Source organism: Acanthochromis polyacanthus, chromosome 9, assembly GCF_021347895.1.
Source record: "Acanthochromis polyacanthus isolate Apoly-LR-REF ecotype Palm Island chromosome 9, KAUST_Apoly_ChrSc, whole genome shotgun sequence".
Taxonomy (NCBI): domain Eukaryota; kingdom Metazoa; phylum Chordata; class Actinopteri; family Pomacentridae; genus Acanthochromis; species Acanthochromis polyacanthus.
Window position 1 is genome coordinate 5,239,342 of NC_067121.1, and position 20,713 is coordinate 5,260,054.

The 20,713-nt window shown below is 39.9% G+C and overlaps 3 protein-coding genes across 3 annotated transcripts; all 3 read right to left on the minus strand.

The window, feature by feature from the left end:
- Nucleotides 1-100: 100 nt before the first annotated feature.
- LOC110965057 (zinc finger protein 501-like) lies at nucleotides 101-4,594 on the minus strand. Its single transcript, XM_022213980.2, has 2 exons — nucleotides 4,293-4,594; nucleotides 101-2,641 (listed from the first exon to the last, which is right to left on the minus strand). Exons 1-2 carry the CDS (start codon nucleotides 4,513-4,515, stop codon nucleotides 1,551-1,553), a joined length of 1,314 nt encoding a protein of 437 aa, XP_022069672.2. The 5' UTR covers nucleotides 4,516-4,594; the 3' UTR covers nucleotides 101-1,550.
- A 2,837-nt stretch (nucleotides 4,595-7,431) lies between these two features.
- Nucleotides 7,432-11,075, minus strand: LOC110965055 (zinc finger protein OZF-like). Its single transcript, XM_051953173.1, has 2 exons — nucleotides 10,789-11,075; nucleotides 7,432-9,028 (listed from the first exon to the last, which is right to left on the minus strand). Exons 1-2 carry the CDS (start codon nucleotides 10,958-10,960, stop codon nucleotides 7,662-7,664), a joined length of 1,539 nt encoding a protein of 512 aa, XP_051809133.1. The 5' UTR covers nucleotides 10,961-11,075; the 3' UTR covers nucleotides 7,432-7,661.
- Nucleotides 11,076-11,740: 665 nt separating this feature from the next.
- Nucleotides 11,741-20,633, minus strand: LOC110965061 (zinc finger protein 62 homolog). The gene is made up of 5 exons (XM_051953655.1): nucleotides 20,340-20,633; nucleotides 18,080-19,526; nucleotides 17,439-17,475; nucleotides 15,178-15,376; nucleotides 11,741-13,519 (listed from the first exon to the last, which is right to left on the minus strand). The coding sequence occupies exons 1-5, from the start codon at nucleotides 20,509-20,511 to the stop codon at nucleotides 12,594-12,596; spliced, it is 2,781 nt and encodes a 926-aa protein (XP_051809615.1). The 5' UTR covers nucleotides 20,512-20,633; the 3' UTR covers nucleotides 11,741-12,593.
- Nucleotides 20,634-20,713: the final 80 nt, after the last annotated feature.

A 20,713-nucleotide genomic window follows, 5' to 3' on the forward strand; every position in this document is an offset into this window, starting at 1 on the left:
TATCACACAGTGGAACTTCATAGTGTAGTAATACAACACTATCAAGATGTTTGCAAGTCTTTTGAGAAAGATGTCATGTTAGTCCAATCAAATCCGTCTCTTCCAGATGATACTGAACAGGAAACTGGCTTTATTTCTCATCTTCATACAAAGATTTACAAAGCATCACTGTAGAAATACATCACATTTCAGCATGATTAACAGCACTGTAGCAGATTTACACACATATGACCATAACATGACATTTCCCAAAGTACTTCACTTAAAAAATACAAACATTGATGGTTAAACTCGAGTTCATTTGTTAAATCAGGGATCACAAAAAGATTTGACAACCATCCATCCATTCTCTATACACCACTTTATCCTCACTAGGGTCGTGGGGCGTGCTGACTCAGGTGAAGGCAGGGGACACCCTGGACAGGTCGCCAGTCTGTCACAGGGCTACATATACAGACTATTACACTCACATTCACACCTACGGACAATTTAGAGTAATCAATTAACCTCAGCATGTTTTTGGACTGTGGGAGGAAGCTAGCCTAGCCGCGCTAGACAACCCACGGCAACGAATTTAATTCTCTGCCAGGGTGGGTCTAGTTACCCTCCATAAGGCTCGAGGTTGGATGCTCCTAAAACTGGCCGGACCAATCACCATGAAGTGTAGAGTCAGAAGGCGGGCGTAACTAAGTGACGACAGAGGCGTGACGATTCTGACAGAAACAACCGGCGCACAATAAACAGTTATCTTTCGACTCGGCTTTGGCCACAGCCCTTAAAGATTTGAAGCTAAAATTCAACTTGAAAGATAAACAAAGGACGGCACTGAAGTGTTTCATTGAGAAGAAAGACGTATTTGGACTTATGCCGACGGGATATGGCAAATCCTTAATATACCAGTTGGCTCCGCTGGTTGGGAAGCTAATGGGACTTAGCCACAATCCACCGGCGCTCTAGGAACTACGTCAGCCTATTCGTTGCGCTGATTGCTTGTATGCCTACCCAACTGCTGCAGAGTGATTTGAAAGACAACCTTTTAGCCCGCCTCCCTCCCTGTCGAGCGTTCCTAGACCCTTGTGTCTTAAGAGCTGGGTCTAGTGCGGCTAGGCTAGGAGGAAGCCGGAGTACCCGGAGAAAACCCATGCATGCACAGGGAGAACATGCAAACTCCATGCAGAAAGATCCCAGGCCCAGGCCGGGATTTGAACCTTGGATCTTCTTGCTGCAAGGCGAAAGTGCTAACTACTACTCCAATGTGCAGCCTGATTTGATAACCAGCTTATTAATTTAAATAATCCTGAGGTTTTTTTCTTAGCGGTGAGTTGTCTTACTTCTGCAAATTTATTGTGCTTCTCTAAGAATCACCACGAATCCACTGGACAGTTTGCCAGGGCTTATGAGATCCATTTCTCACAATGTAACAAACTCACAGAGTGATTGTTAAAGCAGTGTAAAGGCCCTTTAAACCTGAAAGGACTGCTATTCATCTGAATCCTTTTTGACATTGTTTTCAAGGTTCGTTCAAGGCTGATGTATCAGGACTATGACTTCTAACCTTTGTGAGTCTTCATGTGGCGCAACAAATGTTCATGCTGAGCAAATTTTTTCCCACATTTTTCACAAAAATATGGCTTTTCCCCTGTGTGAGTTCTCATGTGTCGCATCAGCGGTGATGCAGCCTTGAATTTTTTTCCACAGATGCTGCAGATACAGGGTTTGTGATCTGTGTGAGTTTTCATGTGGACACTCAGAATTTCACTCTGATTGAATCTTTTGCCGCACGTCGCACAAGGATAAGGCTTCTCGCCTGTGTGGATTCTCGTGTGGCGCAACAAATGACAGAGCTGCATGAATTTTTTTCCACATGTCTGACAAGAATGAGGTCTTTCACCTGTGTGAATTTTTTTGTGGCACCTCAAATGGCCGAGTTGGGTAAAAGTTTTTCCACACGTTTCGCATGAATACAGCCTTTCACCTGTGTGAGTCCTCGTGTGTGCTACCAAGCCAATATTAGCTCTGAAACGTTTGTCACATATTTCACAAGCATAAGGCTTCTCGCCTGTGTGGATTCTTTGGTGATACGTAATTGATGACTTTCGAGTGAATTTTTGCCCACAAGTACTGCAAGCGTATGGCTTCTCACCTGTGTGTGTTCTGCGATGATAACTCATTGCCGACTTATATTTAAATCCTTTTCCACAAACGTCACATTTGACGGCCATTCTTTCCGTCTTTGTGTCAGTAGCACAGTGACTCTCTGACACAGGACGTTTTTTTTTCATGTCATTTTGAATTCTTTCTTTGAGAGGTCTCTTCTTTGGCTTTACTGCTGCCTTTCTCCTTGATCTTAAGTCTATATTCCTCTTTCTTTTTCGTACACGGCTCTTTGTTACAGTGGAGACGTGAAAGGCAAATGGGTCATTGTCTGGTTTTGTTTCACTGTCGTCACTTTCTTCAGAAGACTCCAGCCTCAGGACAAACTGTTCTCCCTCCAAGCTGGTGCAGAGTCCCTCCTGCTCCTCTTTAATCTGTGAAGGCTCAGTCTGAACCTCCTGGTTCAAACTGGAGTCCCTTTCCTGGTTACAGGGATGCTTGTCAGTGAGAACCTCCTTTCTGTTACAGGCATGTTGTTGTGGGAATTCTAGGGAGGCAAAGGGACATCAGAAAAAGGTCAACAGCTACATGCAATTGAGCAAATAAGTATTAGCAGGGTGTGAAAAGAAGGTGATTTTTAATGTTCAACAATGTGAATAAATCTTGAGTTATGACACTCTTTTTAATAAAACATGGCAGGAACATTGGGACATAAATGACACAATAGACCTCTTCAAATTTGACCTTTTTCATCAAACAAATGCAAACTGATATTATCCCCATTCTCCAAGGTCTAAATTAACTAAATATATCAGTTACTTTGATCTTGGACCTTGGCTATGCCTGCCTCAAGAGCCATGTAATGTTATTGTTGACGTTTTTCAAAAACACTGCAAAATTCGAGACATTATATCCTTGTTTTCATTGTAGCTTCCCAGAGGTTGATGCTATAGTATTGAAAGTGGTACCAAATGAAAGCCAATAAAATTTTCTTGCATATGGTAGTAAACACATGAACACCTGTGTAAGTACTTGTGAAGTACCACAGGAACAAATTTGACAGTTTCAAGAAAGCCACATTGAACAAGCGACACTACATGTATTAGTGACATCCTATCTGACAGTTTCTTATGCGATATATGTGTCAGTGCAGCGCTATCATACTACCACATTGATTTTTTGCAATGTCCCAATTGTTTGTGCATTAAAATGAGTTAAAATGTACACAGGCTCTTGAGGCAGGCATAGCCAAGGTGCAAGATCAAAGTAACTGGTATATTTAGTTAATTTAGACCTTGGAGAATGGGAATAATACCAGTTTGCATATGTTTAATGAAAAAGGTCAAATTTGAAGAGGTCTAATGACACAAGAAGGCGTGTCTAGAGTACTCAAAAGCATGTGGGTGTTGGAAGGAGAGTGGGTGGAAACCGAAGGTGCAATTACTAGTCTCAGAATAGTGAACACAGGGCATTAAAACTACCTGGAATGGATTTTGTGCAATCAGCATCGGTTTAGCACTGATGTGAAGCAATCCAGCTCCGCCGAGAAAGGTGTGAAGTGAGCAAGCCCTCGTATTTAGGGGAGCCTGTGTATACTTGACATTACGGTAATACAGAACTGCAGGAAAACTCCTAGTTTCCACAGACTCATTTTTCACCTCAATCTTGTAGTAGACCACTCCAGGAAGACCCCCACTCAATTTGGGGTCAATCTGATGTGCCATTTATCTACACAATACTAAAAAATCTGAAAATTACCGGCAGGGGATCAATTGTTTCGTAAACGAAAGCAGATAGACGTACTCGGCCCATCGCCTATTAAGAAAGGCTCCCAAAGCAGCAAAGCCTAACTTCACAGTAGAGTCTCCTTGGAGCAGCATCATGGTGAACAGGTGCCCAACTACTGATCATTTTTAAGACACACAGTTGATAGAATGCTTTTTTTTGCGGAAAATGCCAATGTTCCGTTTCAGTCCAAAGCGTGGCGGTAATGCATCTTAAACAGGTTTTGCCAATAAACCCCCCAAAAAGAAGAAATTGTTCACGTTTCGCTAGCTCGTTAGCATGTTAGCCTGTATGTTTCTATGCTTTTCGCTAGCTCTCAGCTATTTGTCATATTTCCAAACTTTGCAGTGATCTTCTTGTTCAGTCAGTCTCTCTTGTATTTAGTAGATTCGGACCGTCAGAGTTTCACATACCTGTTGCGTGTTGTGTTATCTGTGGTTTCCAGATGTTTTCCAGCTGTTTGCGCTGACGGTCGATCTCCTCCTCGTACTGGACGATGGTTTTTTTAAACTCTGAGAATATTTCTTCGGCAGCAGCAGTCAGTCGCTCGTTTATAAACAGTTTCAGACACTGAGCTGAAGACATGCTCGCTTCAACTGAAGTTACTGATCCGCGCCCCGAAGACACAACTGTCATCACAAACTTCCACACATTCGTAAAGCTAACGCTGTTGGCGCCTTTTGGCTGTTAACTTCCGCCGCTTGTCACACCCCGAAGTTCCGGCAGAAACAACTTTTTCAAAGCAAATGTTCTCACATAGTTTAACAAGACTTAATTGTTTAGAACCTTATTATAAATAACACTGTAATGTAATTTAAGTTAATGATTCAAAGTACAAAAACCTTAAACTGGATTTTTTTTCATTTAAATAGTTCATTATTTCATGCGTGTGTAAATAAATGTAATCTGGCCAATGTGAAGACAAGCATGTACTTGGAGTATTTGAGTAAATGTACTCAGTTACTGCAAGCAGGCTGTTGTTCAGACAGTATTGTCAGATCCAATAACTATAAAACTATGTGTTTTCAGGGGAGCAAAGAGTCCATCTGAGTGGCCCTGAAAAACTGTCTTGCTGGTCATGCCAAAAAGCTTTTGGTAAACAAATCGAACCATTTCCTCCCTTTTGGCATCCTCATCTGGTAGCAATGTTCTTGTCTAGCATCACATTACCGATGTAAATGCCACAACAGACCTTCAGTTTTCCAGTATATACATGCACATAGAACTGGAGTTGTGTCCAGTAAGTTTTGTTTTTGTGTGTGATTAAGAGGACTTAGTGGCCGAAGCCATTGAATCCTATGCCACAGTTGAAACAGAAAGCCTATTTACTATAAAAATTAAAAAAAAAAACAGAAAAGTTTCATGAAACAATGGCACGACCTTGTGCATGTCCCAAGTTTCTGCAGTGAAACGTCGCTTATTTATAAATGGCACCAAGTAGGTCTGTGGTTACACCAAAATACTGGCTAAAAGAAATGATTCATGACCTGCAGAAACCTGACAGAAGAGGATTGTTCTAGTAAGATAACCATCCAAAGCACTCTGTAAAAATCATACCAAAAAAGGACACTGAAGAAGAGTTTCTAAAGAAGGATGGAGTAAATAAAATAACAACTTGCAAAGCTATGTCACCTGACTTGGAATCCCACAGGACACCTTTTGGGTATTTTAAAGAGAAATGTAAAGCAACACAACCCCTTCAGAAAGAGCAGGGTAAAAAAATCTCTGCAAAGAATCTCTTGACAAAATTGTGGACACAGGATGAGGACGATTGAGTTTGTCATCAAAAAATAAAGGTTTACCTGTCAAGTACTGCAAAAATAAAAGGTTTGAATCTCAGCAATGAAAGGTGTACTGACTTTTGTTGCACTGAGTTCCAACTTTGGGACTTGTGTTTGTAATATACTAAATCTAAGTGTCAACATAGACGGGTAATTTTTAATTTGGTGGGAGAACAAATAACTGTAACATAAAACAATTTAGAATTGTCCATCCATCCTCTATACACCGCTTTATCCTCACTAGGGTCACAGGGGGGCTGGAGTCTATCTCAGCTGACTCGGGTGAAGGCAGGGGACACCCTGGACAGGTCGCCAGTCTGTCGCAGGGCTACATATACAGACACACAATCACACTCACATTCACACCTACGGGCAATTTAGAGTAATCAATTAACCTCAGCATATTTTTGGACTGTGGGAGGAAGCTGGAGTACCCGGAGAAAACCCACGCATGCACAGGGAGAACATGCAAACTCCGTGCAGAAAGATCCCAGGCCCAAGCCGGGATTCAAACCGGGGATCTTCTTACTGCAAGGTGAAAGTGCTAACCACTACTCCGCTGTGCAGCCCAATTTAGAATTGTTTGACATTTAATTAAAACAGCACACTCACCTCTGCTGCATAGTGTATCTACTAACATGGCCAAAATAAAAACATGACAGCTTCATTAATTCCTGAGAAAACCAAAAACTAAAGACTAGAGCTGAATATTAAGAATTGTAATCAATAATTTGACGGATACATGATCCAATAAATTAGTCATTTTTTTAACCCTCGTGCTGTCTTAATATCCGGTACACTCCCCTTGTCCTCAGGGTCAAAAATGACCTGCCTCCATTCAGGATCTAAAATAGAGCATCTTAACTGAATTTTCAACCAAAAATCTATTATACAGGAAGAAACAATCTGTCATTTATCACACACTTTGTGGATATCTGGGGTTTTCCCTCTTCAGAAGGCAAAAAGACTGTATTTAATCAGTGGACACCACTCGTTTTTATTGCATCACACGTTACAACTGTTTTCTTTATTGAAGTAGAGGTTTATCATCACTATTATTGCTGCTAAAGGTACTGCATAAGTCTAAACATTATTTGATTAGCAATATATTGTACATTTATATCCGAAGAAAGTACCAGACATATACAGAAAGTAGCTTGAAATGCATATTTGAAGGGAAACAACAGTGTGCTGTTTGCTGTACAATAGACTGGAAAACTACAAAACTCAACTACAAAATACCAGTCACCTAACATCTTTTGAATCATTGCTCCCTCCCACAAGGTCCATAACCTACAACAATAACAAGAATAAAAAAATAGAGGCAAAACTAAAATATGAAGAACATATTAAACTGTAATTATAACATGTAGAACAGTATGCAAATATGTGTCCATAGACTTTACAAGTGTGTTTCTCACATGTGCAGCACACAGTATTAGTGACTCCTCGATGTCTAAAAAAAATCTGATCTGTGACCTGCTGGGTACTAAAAACTGAACTGAAAACTGAATCTGGAATCAATCAATTTTAAATTTTACTGTCTTTTTTAGAATTTGTTTAGTATTATGGCTGTGATTATACTAAAAGAAATTGCACTTGAAGGCCAAAGAGTGATTCTTAATGCAATATTTCACAAATGTTTGGGGTGTCCAAAAACTTTTCCCAGCGCTGTATAAATGAAAAGATCAATTTTGTAAAACACAAAAGCTGCACAAATTTACCACCACTGAATGTAGAAGCATAAATGACTTGACAATTACTCGACCGATAGCATAAATGAGCTTTTATTAGGTAATGAAAATTGACATTTCTCAACGTCCTTTCATGTACATGAGGCACTTGATTGTAATTCAAGTAAAAAATAAGGTTGGAAGTCACTGCTGTGAATTAAAAAATGTACTTTACAACTTGCTAACACAGACACTTGGAGTTGTGATTAACCTCTATGAATTCTTACATGTTTTTTCAAGGTTGGTTCCCAGATTATTTTTTTCAGGACTATGTCTTCCCACCTGTGTGAATTGTCATGTGGCGCAACATATGGCTACGCTGAATGAAGCTTTTCCCGCATGTTTCACAAAAATACGGCCTCTCACCTGTGTGAGTTCTCAGGTGTTGTGTCAGTTGTGAGACAGATTTAAATTGTTTTCCACAGACGCTGCAGGCATAAGGTTTCTCACCTGTGTGAGATCTTATGTGTATTTTCAATGTTGAGGTATCTTTAAACAATTTCCCACAAGTGTTGCAGGGGTATGGCCGTTCACCTGTGTGGGTTCTCATGTGGAGCAACAATTTCTCATTTAATGTGAAACTTTTACCACATGTTTTGCAAGAATATGGCTTCTCACCTGTGTGGATTCTGAAATGGACTTTAAGGTGAAAGCTACGACTGAAGACTTTCCCACATAATTTGCAAGGGTACAGCTTCTCACCTGAGTGATTTTGCATATGAGTTTTAAGGTAAGAGCTACTAACAAAACTTTTCCCACATGTTTTGCAAGAATGTGGCTTCTCACCTGTGTGGATCTTCATGTGGCGTGTCAAGTAATAGCCAACCCTAAAACTTTTACCACAGGTTTTGCAAGAATAAGGCATCTCACCTGTGTGGACTCCTTGGTGATATATCAATAATGACACCTTGTAGAACCTTTTCTCACAAATTTTGCAAACATACATCTTCTCACCGGTGTGAATTCTCTGATGTTTCTGCATTTGGTACTCATCTTTAAAGGTTTCATCACAAACAGAACATTTTATCGATTTTTTCACCGTATCATTATTACTGTGACTCTCTGACAAATGAGATTTGTCTACATTGTTACTGTGATGTTTCTTCTTTGGCCTCAGCTTTGCATTTCCACTTGATTCTGAATCTACATCCTTCTTTCCATCATGATCTGGGCTGTCTGTCACAAAACAGTTACGAGAAAGGAGCTTGTCACTGTTTGGTTCTAGTTTACTGTGGTCGTTGTTCTCATTAGCAGAAGTCACCATAAAGGCATCAGTCTCCAGCTTTACAACAAGCAGATCTCCCTCCTGATTGGTGTAAAGTTCCTCCTGTTCCATTTTAATGTGTGGAGGCTCTGGGTCCTCCTGATCCAAACTAGCACAGAGTTCTTTCTGTTCCTCTTTAATCTGTGGAGCCTCTGGATCCTCCTGGTCAAGACTGTTGCAGGGTTTATCCTGTTCATCTTTAATCTGAGGAGACTCTGGGTCCTCCTGGTTCATAGTGATGCACAGTTCTTCTTGTTCCTCTTTAATCCGTGGAAGATCTGGGTCCTCCTGGTCCAGAATGGAACTGGTCTTGCTCTTACAGAGCTGCTGGTCAACCGTGTCCTCCTTAAAGACAAAATGCTGTGACAGGTCTGAAGGGGAAAAGTGACACAAGAAAAGAGAATTGATGTGATTGATGTAATTGTGAAATGCACTACTAAGCAAACAAATGCTGTATTCATTTTATTGGCCTGTATGTTTTCCTTTTCCCTCAGTCTCTCTTGTCAGCTCCTCTCTGCTCTGTGAAAACACATCCTGCAACTCGGCTGAAAACTCTTTGAAATTATGTCATATGACTGATGGTCAAATCTGGGTCAGTCATGGCTTCAGGACATTTTTTGTTTTTACAGAATTTGGTGCAAACGGTTTATTTTTGGTGCATTTTTAACTTAACACATACAGTTAAGTAATTTTATTGAAATATCACAATTTTAAGCTTTAGCTGGTTTCAATTCTTGACAGGATCACATATGACATGTATTTAGTTCAGTGACCTTTGGAAATCTTAGAATCAGATGATTCTTTCTGTTTCCACACTTTTTTGGCTTAAAAATGGTGTAGAATTTGTGATTTTTCTTTTTAAAAAAGCCCACATATTTCAATCTCAACAGCAGGTTTTGGGTTCGAAGGGGGAAACCATGAGCAGCACCCTACAGTGAATACTCATTAACTAAAGAAATGTAAAGTTTTCCAACAGAGCAGAGCTAAGTCTACAATACATTCAGGTGGCAATTTTCCATTTTAAACTGGTGTTGATTATCACTGTTATCGATAATGATGGTAAACAGCTGCTCAAATCTGCTGTCGTTCACTAACAGCAACTCAATGATTTAAACTGATGATGGAACAAAATGAACATTTGCCTTTGTAAGATTGGTGTAACTGTAATTTGGTGGATAAATAGACTTTGAAACAAAAAGTTGAGACACTATCCATCCATCCATTCTCTATACACCACTTCATCCTCACTAGGGTCATGGGGGGTGCTGGAGTCTATCCCAGCTGACTCGGGCGAAGGCAGGGGACACCCTGGACAGGTCACCAGTCTGTCACAGGGCTACATATACAGACACACAATCACACTCACATTCACTCCTATGGGCAATTTAGAGTAACCAATTAACCTCAGCATGTTTTTGGACTGTGGGAGGAAGTCGGAGTACCCGGAGAAAACCCACGCATGCACAGAGAGAACATGCAAACTCCATGCAGAAAGATCCCAGGACCAGGCCAGGATTTGAACCAGGGATCTTCTTGCTGCAAGGCAAAAGTGCTACCCACTGTGCAGACGTTGGGACACTATGTAAAACCGAAATAAAATCAGAATGTGAACACGTTTGAATCATTTAAACTGTATATTTATGCCACAACATTACAAAAAAAAATCCATCAATGTTGGAACATTGTTTTACATGAATCAGCTGATACAGTGGCAGGGGAGATCATATGTGAGCCCACAGACTCCTGCCCAAAAACCCAAACATTAACAAGACGACTGCAAAATGTTCTTGTTGTCAGTTTTAACATCTGATTCACATATCGTTGTTATTGCGATATGATCTCAGAACTGTTCCGCCTAAAAGGAAAGCTCATACTTCAATGGAAGCTAACACTCAATCCACACTCCAACTAAACCTGAACACCCACCACTTCAAAGCCTGAGCTGCAGCTGAAGAATTTAAGTCAGTCTTTATACACACTGTGGCTTTAATGTCACATGTTTACAGGTTAGAAGGCAGATGCATTAATGTCACTTGTTGTTGTTGCCTCTAAAACTAAATGCAACTCAGAGCTCTGATTCGGTTCCTACATGATTCATAGTTATTAGTTAGTTCATCACAGTTTTACATACCTACTCTATGTAGCTTTATCTGTGGTTTCCAGATGATGTCCAGCAGTCTGCGCTGATGATCCATCTCTTCCTCATGCTGGACGATGGTTTTCTGAAATTCTGTCACTTTCTCTTCAGCAGCAGAAGTTTGTGTCACGTTTATAAAATCTCTTAAATGTGGAACTGAAGACATTATAACCTAAACTAGTGAAATATGTATCTGCTACACAACAACACAACAGCCTTCAAATGCCTACATTAAGCTAATGTTGCTACCAACGCCCTTGCATCGTTTACTTCCGCCGGTGTCACACTCTGGAGCTCCGGCAGAAACACAGACTTTACTTCAATTTCTGCCTTCTTCTTCAAATAAATCCAATCTCTCTTTCCAAAACACTTTATGTAGCCTTATTATAGAATTTCTACGAGGAATACAGGCGAAAAAACAAAAATATGTAAATATTACAGAAAAATGAAAAAAAAATTAACTAACCTCCAGCAAAATATCATCACATTCTAGATGCTAGTGTCATAAACCATATCCACTGCACCATAAATTATTTATGTATAAAAGTCCTATTAACAAATCTTGCATGTACAAAGATAAACATAGATGTGTTCTCTAAAACAAGGCAATGCTATTAACTCAATGGTTATTATCATGGAGACGTCACAGCTTAAGGTCTTGACTTTGTCAATTATTTAATAAAGTTACAAAGAAAAAGAAGAGAACACTGTCATTCAAGTAAAAAGTATTCAATATGCAGAATTATGTATGTGTGTACTGTACATGGTTATGCCTGAGATGATCAGCATTTACTTTGAGACGTAGCCGAGTATAAGACTGTAAAACTGAACTCTTTTCACGATTTACCACACTTTTAAATGAGTCTGTCCACTTTGGCTCCAGCTTTTCCGCCCTTTCATAGTTGGTTATGTCAAAACAGTGGAAGAAACATTCTACGCATCAAACTTCTTTTAGGAAAGAAACTTTATTTATACATCACCTATAAAATAATATAAAAATCTCTCTTATAAAAATGAGTGACTACAGAAACATTGTTGATAAATGCGTGAATCAATGGCATGGCTAAGTTTTGAATCCAACTCTACATTCACAAATCACCAGGCCCATGAAGAGACCTTTGGAGGGGCAGGTGCTCAAAGTTAAAAGGGAGTGTATGAAGCACGAATTTGAAACACCATATAGAAACACACCTTACAATATAACTAGCTGAATTGTAGCAATCCATATTCCTGAAAAATGTAACAGGGAAGATTAAAAAAATCTCTCTTATAAAAATGAACAAAACATTATTGAAACATTATTGTTGGTGAAAGTGTGAATCAATGGCATGGCTAAGTTTTTAAACAAACTGTACATTAACAAATCACACTGCATTCACATGAGGAAAGAAAATTTGGACATATTCACTCAGAAATATTAGGGACGATCTCATGAAGGCAAGAAAAGATGTCACAGGTGCAAGATCTCATACCATGTCACAGTTAGAGACATAATGTACAATACACTGATGGTTAGTTGTTGGAACAGTTCAGAACTTACTCAAGAATCTTGAGATTTTAAAGATTATGTCAGTAACAGTTGTCAGTACATCCAAAGGCAAACAGGAAAAAACAATGATTTAAAATAATAATTCAGTGAATTCTATTCTGCACATTGTAAACAAATACAGGCTATAAAAAACATGATTTATGTTGCGACACAGTGTACCTCACTGACGTTCACATTTATTATGAGCCAAGACTTTAAACATTTCATTTTCTAAGATAATTCATGGTCAAGCTTGGCTCCCACAGGTGTGTCAGGAGTATGAATTCTCACCTGTGTGACTTCTTTTGTGAACAGTCAAATGACTACGCTGAATGTAACTTTTGCCACATATTTCACAAAAATACGGCCTCTCACCCGTATGAGTTCTCATGTGCGTTTTCAGTGTTGACATGACTTTAAATCGCCTCTCACAGACGCTGCAGGCATAAGGTTTCTCACCTGTGTGAGATCTTGTGTGTACTTTCAGTGTTGATGCATCTTTATATAACTTCCCACACCTGTTGCAGGAGTAAGGCCTCTCACCTGTGTGGGTTCTCATGTGGACCAGCAATGCATCATTGCTTCTGAATCTTTTCCCACATGCATTGCAAGCATACGGCTTCTCACCTGTGTGGATTCTGTGATGTCTCTTCATTTGGTAATTATCCTTAAAGGCTTTTCCACAAACATCACAGTTTATAGATTTTTTCCCTATGTAACTATTACCATGACTCTGTAAAACTGGACAGTTGTCTGCATTGGTAATATCGCTGCCGTTTCTGTCAAGCCTCATCTTTGGCATCAGTGCTGCATTTCTTGTTGATTCAAAGTCTATATACCTGCTTCCTTCCGGACCTCGGCTCTCAGCTACAGGAGAGTTGTGAGAAAGGAGCTGGTCATTGTTTGGTTCTGGTGCACTGTGGTCCTCATACGTAGGAGTCACCATAGAGAAATCCATCTCCTGCTGTAGTACAAGCTGCTCTTGCTCCAGACTGGTGCAGAGTTCCTTCTGTTCCTCTTCAATCTTTGAAACCTTGAGGTCCTCCTGGTGCACACTGATGCAGGGTTCCTCCTGTTCCTTTTTAATTTGTGAATGAACTGGCTCCTCCTGGTCCAGACTGGAGTTCCTCTCCTGGTTACAGAGCTGCTGAACAGCGACATTCTTCTCCATCCTACATACATGTTTCTGTGGGGGCTCTGAAGACACAAAAGGACATAAGAAACAAGTTACTAATGTGATGAAAGTAAAAAACACATCCAAGCAAATCCTTCCAGTTAAAACCATAAAGAAGGCTTGACTGTATGAACATGTCAATCAGATTTACAAACAAAATTGAAAGTGTGAAAATTAGACAAATCATATCAAGAGCCATGTTGATTATTTGTTTTACACTGTTCGTATCAAAACAGTTCCACTCCCTTCATTTACCAAAAGACATTCACTTCAGAATTCCAGTACTTTCAGTTCCTAAACAAGCTTTTAACATTGCAGCTTTCATCAAAAAAGAATTCTTCAGAATCAATCATTAAGCATTCTGATAATAGCTCCTTATAAAGTAGCATGAACAACACAGAGCACTAAACTTATCTGTGTTTACATTCATGCTGTTGGATTTACACAACTTGTCTTCAGCGGCACTATTATGGATCACACTACATTTTCACAGATTACTCACAAGCTGCTCAAGTGCAGTTTTTGGCTACTTCCCTCCTTCTACTGCTGCTTTTCCTCTTCATTCAATTAATTCTTTATTATTACACAGGAATTATAGTAAGTCTGTGGGGCAGGGTGTGTCCTGATGTTAGGAAGAATCATGATGCAGGGCTCACCACTGCAATGGCTGACAGCATCACGACGGACGTTAGCATCACTCATTGGCCTAACTGGAGTTGGATGATACAGCTAAATAACTTAGCATAACACAATGTTTCATTTTCATTTCATTTAACCCCCCAAAAATCATTCTATACACCTTCTACAGTTCCTTTATTGAGAATTAACAGTGTCCATTTCTTATGTACTTCCCTCTATCCCATCCATTCATTATCTACACACCACTTTATCCTCAATAGGGTCACACGGGGGCTGGAGTCCAACTGACTTAGGGTGAATGCAGGAGACACCTGGACAGGTAACAGTCTACCACAGGGCTACACATAGAGGCAAACAATCACACTCACATCCACACCAAGGGACAATACAGAATCCCCAATTAAACTCAGCATGTTTGTGGACTGTGGGAGGAAGCTGGAGAACCCAGATGCACAGGTAGAACATGCAAGACCCAGGTCCAGGTCGGGATGCGAATTGGTGCAAGGCAACAGTGCAAACCACTGAAACCTATCTCCTTCTGTCAAACAAAAAGAGCCTCCAAACAGCTAACATGGCTTTTGGCAGTCTTGTCAGTTGTTCCGCCAATCAACCTGTCATTCACTTCTGAGGCCATCTGCTTGGTGAAAAAAAAACTTCCTCTGCATTTTTATATTATTATTATTATCAGTTTAACAGCACTTTATCACCAACTTATCATTAAATTGGTTGTCTTTTCAACCAAGCGGTTTGAACTCCATTCCCTACCTTTAATTTGTCTTCCTCAAAGTGTACAATGTCTGAAATGACAAATAATCACAGTCTGGATCCCAGAAACACCACAAATACATTATCAACTGTCCTGTTAGCTTGACAGTTAGCTTTAGTTAGTTAGCCCCGTTAGCATGCTAGCAGTCGGCTATCAGTTTGTGTGGTCTCTGTTAGCTCACAGCTACATGTCACGTTTCTAAACTCTGCTTTAATCTTCCAGTTCAGTCAGTTTCTCTGGTATCTTCTACATCCAGACCATCACAGTTTTACATACCTGGTATTTGTAAGGTGATCTGTGGTTTCCAGATGTTATCCAGCAGTCTGCGCTGATGGTCGATCTCCTCCTCGTACCGGACGATGGTTTTTTCAAACTCTGTGAATATTTCTTCAGCAGCAGCAGTTAGTCTCTCGCTGATCAACTCTCTCAGATATTGAACTGAAGACATTCTTAGCTCAGCTGCGAACAACACAACCTCCTACAAAAACTATCACTCATCTGTGAAACTTGTCTCCAACTTCATTTTTTCCGGGCGTCTTCTTCTTCGTCATATTCTAATAAAGTTTGCAGCAGACTCGACGCAGCGGAGGGGCTTTGCTGCCCCCTATTGGTCATTTTTCGAACTCCTTGTGTTGAGGTCAAAAACTCAATTTGATTTCTGTAAATCAAACAATGTCGGATTTCATAATTGTTCTTTGTGTTCTTTATATTATATAACAGACCACAGCTATCAAACCAATTTATCATCATATCCATATAGATTATAATGCTTTGTATGTCCTCTACCTTCTTCCAATGGACAAATGCAGAGTATATCTCTATACGGTTGGAGGCTCTGGATCCTCCTGGTCAAGACCGTTGCAGGGTTTCTCCTGTTTCTCTTTAATCCGAGGAAAATCTGGGTGCTCTTATTTCATACTGCTGCAGACTTCTTCTTGTTTCTATTTCTTTAGCTAATAACTTCACTAATAAAAAATAACTAAACCTCCAGCAAAATATCTTCACATCCTTGCTGTTAGTATCACCAACCATATCCACTGTACCAGAAATGATTTATGTATAAAAGTCCTATTAACAAATCTTATACGTAGGGAGCTGAACTGAGATATGTCCACTGAAACAAGGCAATGCTATTAACTTAATGGTTATCATGGAGACGTCACAGCTGATGGTCTTGACTTGGTCAGTTCTTTAATTTAACCTATTTTAAAATCGCTGCATTGGCTCCCCGTGTGCTTCAGGATCGATTTTAAGGTTCTTTTATTAGTTTATAAGTGTCTTAACGGTCTTGGGCCTTCTTATTTGTCTGCATTACTTTTATTTTATCAACCCTCGCGGACCCTGAGGTCCTCTGGTGCTGGGTTTTTAACGATACCACAAGTTAGAACTAGAACACACGGGGAGGCGGCATTCAGTTATTATGGCCCCCGATTGTGGAACACCCTCCCAGAGAACCTCAGGGCCGCAGAGAACGTTGATGTTTTTAAAAAGAGGCTCAAGACCCATCTTTTTAATCAGGCTTTTAACTGACTCATTTTAACTCTTTATAATTTCTTAAGCTGACTTCTACATTTTTTATTACTATTTTATGTATAAATTTTTACTTTATACATTCTTTTCTCTTATCTTCAGTTTTAGCTTCCATACCTTTTATTTATTTATTTATTGATTGATTTTTTATTTATTTATTTGTTTTACTGTTTTAGTTCCTCGTTTCTCCAGTGTTTCCTCCTGGGGGCCTACCACACCTGGAGTTGATTCTGGTCCACTGATGGGGGTGCCGGCCCGTGGATGGCCCTGGCCCGGGTGGCTGGAGAGCTTTACACCTTCGTGTGGAGCTTCTTGACTGCCTGGGCTGGGGTGGTCCTTGTGTCGGCGCCCCTGCAGTCATGGTCCATGACTCCACTCGGTGTGTGTGGCCCCCAAAGGTAGCTTCTTCCTCACTCCGGATTTCGGTGCCCAGCCATGTCTCCTCTATATCTCCTTACCGACAGATGGTGTATGTGGGTGTGTGTATGTTAGTATGTTTGTGTGTGTGGGTATGTATGTCTGTTCGTATGTCTACGTATGTGTGTGAATGTATATGTGATTGTGTATCTGTGTGTATATTTGTGGGGGGTGGAAGGTTTCGGGTTTTTCACAGTGTTTTGTATTGTGTTGTTTTTGTTTTTATCCTCTGTGAGGCACTTTGTGTTACTCTACTGTATGAAAAGTGCCATATAAATAAAGTTGATTTGATTTGATTTGATTTTAATAAAGGCAAGAAGAAAAAGAACAAAAAAAAACACTGTCATTAAAGTGAAAAAGTATTGAATCTACAGACTTATGTATGTATGTATATACTGTACATGGTTGCGCCTGAGCTGATCAGTATTTCAATCAGTCAATCAAACTTTATTTATATAGCACATTTCAAACATTTAAAATGCAACACAAATTGCTTTACAACATTCAATTAAAAGCAAGAATACCTGTCCCTCCCACCCTTGGTATGTACATATATACACACAACTGCACATACACACGCACGCACTCACACTCTCACCACGGACTGTAGGGAGACACGGTATGGCACTGAGGATCACAGAAAATGCCACCATTGGGGCCGTCCACACTGGGAGGAGTCGCAGGCCATGACCGCAGGGGGCTCTGGCTCCTGGACCCCCCAGACCCTCGAGAGACAGACAAAATTTCTTATTTTTTATGGAACCAATCGATTTTAAGTTTTTAATGTCTTTTTAAGGATTTGTTTAGTAGTATGGCTGTGACTGTACTAAAAGAAATTGCATTTGAGGGCCAAACAGTGATGCTTAATGCAATATTTAACAAATGTATGGGGTGTCCGAAAACATTTTCCTACCACTGTATAAATTAATGAAGCAATTTTGTAAAACACAGAAGCTGCACAAATTTAACACTATTGAATATAGAAGCATACATTACTCGACTGATAGCAGTAGTGAGCTTTAACTAGGCAATGAAAATTTACATTTCTCAACGTCCTTTCATATACATGAGGCACTTGATTGTAATACAAGTAAAAAGGTTGGAAGTCACTGCTGCGAATTAAAAAATGTACTTTACAACTTGCTAACACAGACACTCGGAGTTGTGATTTACCTCTATGAATTCTTACATGTTTTTTCAAGGTTGGTTCCCAGATTATTTTTTTCAGGACTATGTCTTCTCACCTGTGTGAATTGTCATGTGGCGCAACATATGGCTACGCTGAATGAAGCTTTTCCCGCATGTTTCACAAAAATACGGCCTCTCACCTGTATGAGTTCTCAGGTGTTGTGTCAGTGGTGAAGCAGATTTAAATTGTTTTCCACAGACGCTGCAGGCATAAGGTTTCTCACCTGTGTGAGATCTTATGTGTACTTTTAGTGTTGAGGTATCTTTAAACAACTTCCCACAAATGTTGCAGGGGTATGGCCGCTCACCTGTGTGGGTTCTCATGTGGTGCAACAATGCATCACTTAATCTGAAACTTTTACCACATGTTTTGCAAGAATATGGCTTCTCACCTGTGTGAATTCGAAAGTGGATTTTCAGGTGATAGCTACAGCTGAAGACTTTCCCACAGGTTTTGCAAGGGTACAGCTTCTCACCTGTGTGATTTTGCATGTGAATTTTAAGATAAGAGCTACTAACAAAACTTTTCCCACAAGTGTTGCAAGAATAAGGCTTCTCACCTGTGTGGCTTATCATATGCTTTTTCAATCCTGATGAGTTACTAAATCTTTTCTCACAGGTGTCACATATATATGGCTTCTCACCTGTGTGGGTCTTCATGTGGCGCTTCAAGTAATAGCCAACCCTAAAACTTTTACCACAGGTTTTGCAAGAATAAGGCATCTCACCTGTGTGGACTCTTTGGTGAAATATCAATAATGATACTTTGTAGAACCTTTTCTCACAAATTTTGCAAACATACATCTTCTCACCGGTGTGAATTCTCTGATGTTTCTGCAGTTGGTACTCATCTTTAAAGGTTTCATCACAAACAGAACATTTTATCGATTTTTTCACCGTATCATTATTACTGTGACTCTCTGACAAATGAGATTTGTCTACATTGTGACTGTGATGTTTCTTCTTTGTCCTCAGCTTTGCATTTCCACTTGATTCTGAATCTACATCCTTCTTTCCATCATGATCTGGGCTCTCAATCACAAAACAGTTATGAGAAAGGAGCATGTCACTGTTTGGCTCTAGTTTACTGTGGTCGTTGTTCTCATTAGCAGAAGTCACCATAAAGGCATCAGTCTCCAGCTTTACAACAAGCAGATCTCCCTCCTGATTGGTGTAAAGTTCCTCCTGTTCCATTTTAATGTGTGGAGGCTCTGGGTCCTCCTGATCCAAACTGGCACAGAGTTCTTTCTGTTCCTCTTTAATCTGTGGAGCCTCTGGATCCTCCTGGTCAAGACTGTTGCAGGGTTCATCCTGTTCGTCTTTAATCTGAGGAGACTCTGGGTCCTCCTGGTTCATAGTGATGCACAGTTCTTCTTGTTCCTCTTTAATCCGTGGAAGATCTGGGTCCTCGTCCAGAATGGAACTGGTCTTGCTCTTACAGAGCTGCTGGTCAACCGTGTCCTCCTTAAAGACAAAATGCTGTGACAGGTCTGAAGGGGAAAAGTGACACAAGAAAAGAGAATTGATGTGATTGATGTAATTGTGAAATGCACTACTAAGCAAACAAATGCTGTATTCATTTTATTGGCCTGTATGTTTTCCTTTTCCCTCAGCCTCTCTTGTCAGCTCCTCTCTGCTCTGTGAAAACACATCCTGCAACTCGGCTGAAAACTCTTTGAAATTATGTCATATGACTGATGGTCAAATCTGGGTCAGTCATGGTTTCAGGACATTTTTTGTTTTTACAGAATTTGGTGCAAACGGTTTATTTTTGGTGCATTTTTAACTTAACACATACAGTTAAGTATTTTTATTGAAATATCACAATTTTAAGCTTTAGCTGATTTAATTTCTTGACAGGACCACATATTACATGTATTTAGTTCAGTGACCTTTGGAAAGTTTAGAATCAGATGATTCTTTCTGTTTCCACAAACATTAACAAGACGACTGCAAAATGTTCTTGTTGTCAGTTTTAACATCTGATTCACATATCGTTGTTCTTGTGATGTGATCTCAGAACTGTTCCGCCTAAAAGGAAAGCTCATACTTCAATGGAAGCTAACACTCAATCCACACTCCAAGTAAACTTAAACACCCACCACTTCAAAGCCTGAGCTGCAGCTGAAGAATTTAAGTCAGTCTTTATACTCACTGTGGCTTTAATGTCACATGTTTACAGGTTAGAAGGCAGATGCATTAATGTCACTTATTGTTGTTGCCTCTAAAACTAAATGTAACTCAGAGCTCTGATTCGGTTCCTACATGATTCATAGTTATTAGTTCATCACAGTTTTACATACCTACTCTGTGTAGCTTTATCTGTGGTTTCCAGATGATGTCCAGCAGTCTGCGCTGATGATCCATCTCTTCCTCATGCTGGACGATGGTTTTCTGAAATTCTGTCACTTTCTCTTCAGCGACAGAAGTTTGTGTCACGTTTATAAAATCTCTTAAATGTGGAACTGAAGACATTATAACCTAAACTAGTGAAATATTTACCTGCTACACAACAGCCTTCAAATGCCTACATTAAGCTAACGTTGCTACCAACGCCCTTGCATTGTTTACTTCCGCCGGTGTCACACTCTGGAGCTCCGACAGAAACACTGACTTTACTTCAATTTCCACCTTCTTCAAAAACTAAAAAAATTTCAATCTCTCTTTCCAAAAAACT